The 6,170-nt window shown below is 44.1% G+C and overlaps 1 protein-coding gene across 6 annotated transcripts in view; it reads right to left on the minus strand.

Annotated features, from left to right (window-relative positions):
• Positions 1–1,072: 1,072 nt before the first annotated feature.
• Positions 1,073–6,170, minus strand: part of Kit (KIT proto-oncogene, receptor tyrosine kinase) — an 85,037-nt gene continuing 79,939 nt past the window's right edge. For all 6 annotated transcript variants that reach the window (XM_008833321.3, XM_008833319.3, XM_029563612.1 and 3 more), the window contains exons 18-21: positions 4,991–5,102; positions 4,775–4,874; positions 4,380–4,485; positions 1,073–3,355 (exon numbers count right to left, since the gene is read on the minus strand). In XM_008833321.3, the coding sequence (XP_008831543.1) occupies positions 3,227–3,355; positions 4,380–4,485; positions 4,775–4,874; positions 4,991–5,102 (447 nt within the window). In that variant the 3' untranslated portion in view covers positions 1,073–3,226. The remainder of the gene's footprint in view (positions 3,356–4,379; positions 4,486–4,774; positions 4,875–4,990; positions 5,103–6,170) is intronic.

Here is a 6,170-nt window from a genome sequence, read left to right on the forward strand (position 1 = left end):
TGGACATGTCTACAAAGGGAGTCAAGACTGATGATGTTTGGGCATATAACCCATTTTTGTACGTTCATGTATATGGATGTGGAGGTCAGAGGACAACCTTGGGGATCATTCCTCAGATGCTGTTCACTTTTCTTTTGAGACAGTGTCTCACTACCTAGAACTCGCCTACTAGGCTAGACTGGCTGGCCAGCAAGTTTCCCGGAGCCACTTTTCTCTGCCTGCCCAGCACTAGGATTCTAAGTTCATGCCATGTCAGTCTCTTCCCCCACTTTTTTTGAGACATGTAGTCCTGGCTGGCCTGGAACTCAGAGATCTGCCTGCCTCTGCCTCTCAAGTCAAGTTCTGGGGATTGAACTTGGGTCTACATGTTTACAGAGCTTACCACCCCAGCCCCCCAAACCTATTCATAATAGGATTACAAGGTACAGGGAAGTTCTTCCTCTCAAGCTGGTTCCAATGGTCTGGCTAGTGCCCTCTGGTCCCACAGGATGCTCCAGACACAGGACAGTCTCCTACTAACATGGCACCTGTCTCCAAACAAGTGAGGGTCCTTAGTTCTGTCCCAGAAGTCAGTGAGAAGGCCCGGTGGCAGAACAAGACCATCTACCGCATGATGACATCACCTCTCCTCGAAACCCACACCATGAACACAAGCTGCTTTTTTCAGCTTGCTGATGCCAATCTTGTACATTACCGTTGAGCCTAATTTTTAGTCAGTCTGTTTTAGGAGGAAACATGCCGGGTACATTAGCTTGGACCACATGAAATTGCTGTTATTTACTGTTATTTTGCCAACAAATACTCACTTCACATGAATCAACCTAATGTTAATCATAGCTATGTGGAAAATTCTCAAAATGTTTTCTACATTTGTTTTTCAATTTAGACAGAGACCCCAGGTTGTAAGGATAAAATGAGAAAATATAGCACATGCTAAAATTATTAATAAACGTCTACTCAATCTTCACGGATATGAATCCTTCTGTGGTTTGAGTCTTACATGCATTTTATGCAAATAGGGTACAAGGCTTTCCAACGGGGTGAGTGCACTTAAAGAAATCGCAAAAACCTATTACATTTATATATTTACATTTTTATTAGAATTCTTCAGAACTGTCAACAATTGGACAACATATCAGGAAAAAAAAACACATGAAACACAACATCTTTAAACTTGCACCGCTTATATATTTACACATAAAGTTACTGTATATATAAAAAATATCTCAGGGACTCACGGGGCTTAGGAATATTCAAAAGACATTATTGCTACATTTCAATATTTACAAAAAAGCCACAAAATAATTTCAAACATTAAGCAACTGAAAGAAACATCTGATGTAAAAAAATTATAAAAATATAAACTTTCAAGAATATCCGAGACAAAATTCTCAATGATGTGCCCCTGAAGTACCTGGACATCTAGAATCAACAGCTACTTTCCTTACTATAATCAAAGTCAGTGGGAACTCAAAGGACAAAGTATGGCAAACCGTGACAGCCTCTCACATGACAACAAAACCCCCAAACCGCTTAACTTTGGAAAGGTGCAAGAGTGTAGAACTCCAGTGCAAATGGTCACTTCCAGATTAACGGCCACACTTCTCTAAACATAGCCTAAAAGGATGAAGGAGGAGGGAACTATGAAGGCAGCATACCTGAATCTTGTAAGACAACAGGCAAATCTTGCCATGTATATACTTAATCACTTATACTGGACAATGATAACCCAGGGAAGGGGGTCAACTACAAGACAATATCCACTCTACAGCCTAAAGGGTAGAATTTCAATGTTTTTGTGGAATGGCAGCATTATATATGGTCTAAGGAATGGGTACAGTATGTTGAGTTTAGATAAGAGTGTCTTAAGTGCAGGTGGATTGCAAATAAATAGGTCCTTAAGCACTCTGCTTCTGCCAAGCCTCCACCGCAGCTTTTGGCAAGCTCTTCTACGTAGTGATGCACAGGCAAACAGGAGAGAGACAGGAGTGGCGATGAAAGCAGTTACTTCTTGGGTACGGGAGGAACCTCTTGAACTCAGAGCAAGAAGACCCCCCAGAATAACTTGTCTACATGCACAAGCTCGTGCACGCACACACACACGTCCACACATACACACTTATATAGATACTGGCCCAATGTCCAGGATGTGCCCATAAAGAAGGCTGAGTCTTTCACTTTCTGCTATGTGAGAATCCAACTTAAAACCGCACTGTTTTCTCACTCCTGTGGGAATCACTGAATCGGTAACGCGTTCAACCAGCATCAGTTCCACTGACTGCAATGCTACTCTGAAGTTGGAAGGCTTGTAGACAATCCACAGAGCAAGTTCATTGGCTAAGAGGTTTTATAAAGATTGTGCTTGGCAGTTACATTTTTCCTTTTAAAAATAAGTTGCATTAACTGTTTCCTTAAAACTTGTATGGCTCTTAATGTATTCCTACACAAAGCGGGACTAATGCCAGAGTTGAACATGGAAAATAAAGCTTGTGGGGTTCCCCACCCCCAACATATGAACATGTACAATGTGTGGATGAGTATGTACAAATGTTGGCTAGGGAGGTCTTGTCTCCAATTCAACTCCCTAATAGCAAACTCTATTTAAAAACCAGGTCAGTTGTACAAAAGCCTGTGCAAAGCATCTTTGTTCATGCTTTGGGGGCATTTTTTCACAGCCTGGGTCTCCTTCTCAGCATGAAATATGAGATTTCTTAAGCTCAGATGTTCACACGTGTGTCCTCTGTTCTAATAATGGTCTACTTTCTACACAAAGGGCCTGGGCTTCACTTTCTAATGCTGCTACATACATCTCTGCGTCATCACTGAAGGCTCTCTAGGTCAGAGGGGATTACTCTATTTCTTTAAATAAACTACCCGCCATACTTTTCAAACAGAATCAGAGGAGCATCAGAAAGAACTCCAGGCATCTAGTGTCACCTCACCCTCCCTCCTCCAAAGCAGAAGTTCTTCTGTTTACTGAAGGAGCTACTTTGCTATTGGGAAAATACATATGTACAGTTCGAACCTTTGTAGTGGGATGGTGGCTGATGGAAGGTGGAGGTGGGTCATCAGCCACTAAAGTGTGCTCATAAAGACAGGATCACAGTTGGGGGGACCCATTACCCTGGAGTAGGATGCAAATCAAAGGAAAACAAAACAACCAGCATGGAAGCCAAAACGAATGGGGATTGCACCCACAGGGGAGACCACTGGATGTGATGTCTGCTCAGGCATCTTCGTGCACAAGCAGAGGCTGGGTGGAAGAGGCGCTGCTGCCAACCGAATTGACCCGCACAGAATGGTCCACCACCGGGTTCTCCAGGCTGGGGTTGCAGTTTGTTAAGTTGGAGTAAGTCTGAGGAGAAAAAGCCCACAGTCAATACAGCAGTGCCTACAACAAACTCAGCAACCAGGGAAGCAACGGAGCCTCAGAAACACAAGTCCCATACAAAGACTCTGGAGGAGAGTTTGCAACAACTGGTGGCCAAGACCCAGATAGTACTTTTGCAGGCTCTGGTTATGTGTCAGTTTGCCCCAAGGAAGGCACTCTACAGGGGAAATAGCAAATATCCGAAAGGGCAACTTATTCAACAGGACACACCTGAGAATAAGCACAAACTTATTAAGAAGATTTACAAATCCCTATAGCCAACTGCTGATGTAATTTGCAGAGAGACCCAGGGCTCTTCTAGGGCCCATTTGTCAGGAATCAAAGCATTTGGTAGAAAATGCTGTTTCATTTGGAATGTGCTTTGACACCCTGAAGAGCAAGCTTTAACCCAAAAGGATCAGCAGTGTACTATTAGAAAAAATAGCTTTGAGCACATGGTGGGGTGGGGGATGGGGCCCTAAAAAATGCACTAGTCCAGTAAGAGGGGCCAATTCTTTAAAAGCAGGGGAGGGAGGAAATAATGGATTTGAGTTTCATTCCACACTCCTCGAATCACTGGGAGGGAGTTCCTTGACTTCAAATAACTCTTCCCTCTACTACATGGCTTGTGGACACAACAGTCAATTACCACTGACTGGTTCTGGCTGTTGAAGCAGAAGGCTCAGTTCACTGAGGAAACAAGCTATCTCTTCTGTGCTTTCACTCCAGTTTATATCACCCCAACCTACCCAGGGAGAGCAGCCCTGACACAGGAGAAAACCAGACTGCCCCCAAGACCAACACTGAGTGGAAGAGGAAACATGGTCAAGCCTTATGACAACTTCTATTTCAATAGGTAGTCTGAACCACAAAGCCCTCTCCTCCGCTCCCGCTCCCTAAAAAATGGGTTTCCGTTGTTTTATTCCTTGCTCCAAAGCCCAGCTTACAACCTAAGCCAGGGGGCGAGGGGGCAGACATGTCCATGGAGGAGGCCTGGCTGGTTACTCACATGGCTGGTGCTATCTGAAATCTGCTTCTCAATGAGCTGGACCACCTGCTTGAACGTCGGCCTTTTCAGGGGATCAGCATCCCAGCAAGTCTTCATTATGTCATACCTGCAAAACCAAAGCTGTTGCCCTTAACCTGCCCTCCACTGCACACCATATAACAACTTCGGTCACAATTCTGGGGCTATGCACCAGAACACATGAAATAACATAAAAACCCTGTCTATGTGAGATACTGTCAACACTTTCTGTACTATTGGTGACAAGAGATTATGAAAGAAACCATAGCAATGACATTTGAGTGGGGTGTCAGCAAAGGAACCAAGTGACATTGCAAATTGCTAGTGAAAGCCTTCATCTAAGTAAATTATCTGAAGGAAAGGGCTGTGGTCCTCACATTTCAGCAGGTGCATGCTCAGGGCTGAGCATCCGGAAGCCTTCCTTGATCATCTTGTAGAACTTGGAATCGACTGGCATCCCAGGGTAAGGGCTGCTTCCTGAGGCACAGAAGAGTTGGCAAATCAGTGTTAATCACCAGTGAGCAGGACACTAATGAAACCTCCAGAAGCTCTTGGGAGTCTAATGAGGGTGTCTCTAGCAAAGAGCATTTTACCTAAGGAGAATAGCTCCCACAGAAAAATCCCATAGGACCAGACATCACTTTCAAATGTGTACACGCAGTTGAAGATGCTCTCTGGTGCCATCCACTTCACAGGCAGTCGGGCCTAGGAGGGAAGCAGGGCAGATTCAAACAGTTAGTGAAGAAGCTCAAACAGAACAGGAAATATTCCTAGTGATGTGGCTCTGCTGAACGGTGGGATGAGTGCTACCTCATCCCCTTGCACCTTCATGACCTCATTATCCTCTACTTCTGGAATAGGTGACTTACAATTCTAATAGTTCCATCTCAAAGATGGGGACACTGAGCCAGGATAGTACAGGAAATTAAGAACATGGCTGTCAGGGACAGACAGGCGTGGTTCTAATCCTGGCTCTCTATTGGTCTGGAGCAATGCAGAGATTTGGTAGGTGCCACTAAATTTCATAATTCCTCCTAGACAACAGGAACATGATGTCTCACAGTGAGAACTACATTTCCCAGCCTCCTCTGCAGCTAGCTATAGTCATACAGCTTCATTTTAGCCGCTAAGCTGTAAGTTTTGTGTAGTGGCCCTGGGTCCTCTTTCTTGTAGCATCCCATCAACTATCTATGCCTTATGGACAGGATAGCTAGCCATTCATCTGGTCATCTTTGACCAGGAAGATGAGGGCTACACCTAGGAATAGCAAAACATGGTAAAGTAGAAAGAATTAGTCCTGAATACTCTGTAGAAACTTCTCTCTTGGGATTTCTGCAACAAGCAACTCACACTATCCCCACTCAACCACTGGAGAGATTACCTAAATATTGAAGCAAGCCACTGGATCCTCTTTGGCAAAACAAAAATACTTCCAATATCAGGAGTTGTTTCAAGGGATAAAAAATATAACAAGAGTAAAAATGCCTAGCAATGTCCAACTCAGTATATCTGGAAAAATCCACCTAACAAGCACTCAGTCTCAATAGTGGCTTATGCTAACTGTGGTTGCACTGAGGTAATGACAGCAGCAGGCTTACAGCAGGAGACTTGGGCCCTCCCATAAGCTAAGCTTTCTTACAAACAACCTGGACTTCCGGATATTAATCTGCCACATAAAGCTAAATCAATCCTTAATCCATTTAGGATCGAAAACTAGGAAGACAGCCTTTTCTAGGCTTAAAGTTATTTTAGCAAGGGGGGGGGGGGGGGAAC

Source organism: Nannospalax galili, unplaced genomic scaffold, assembly GCF_000622305.1.
Source record: "Nannospalax galili isolate Female #2095 unplaced genomic scaffold, S.galili_v1.0 scaffold433, whole genome shotgun sequence".
NCBI classification, from domain to species: domain Eukaryota; kingdom Metazoa; phylum Chordata; class Mammalia; order Rodentia; family Spalacidae; genus Nannospalax; species Nannospalax galili.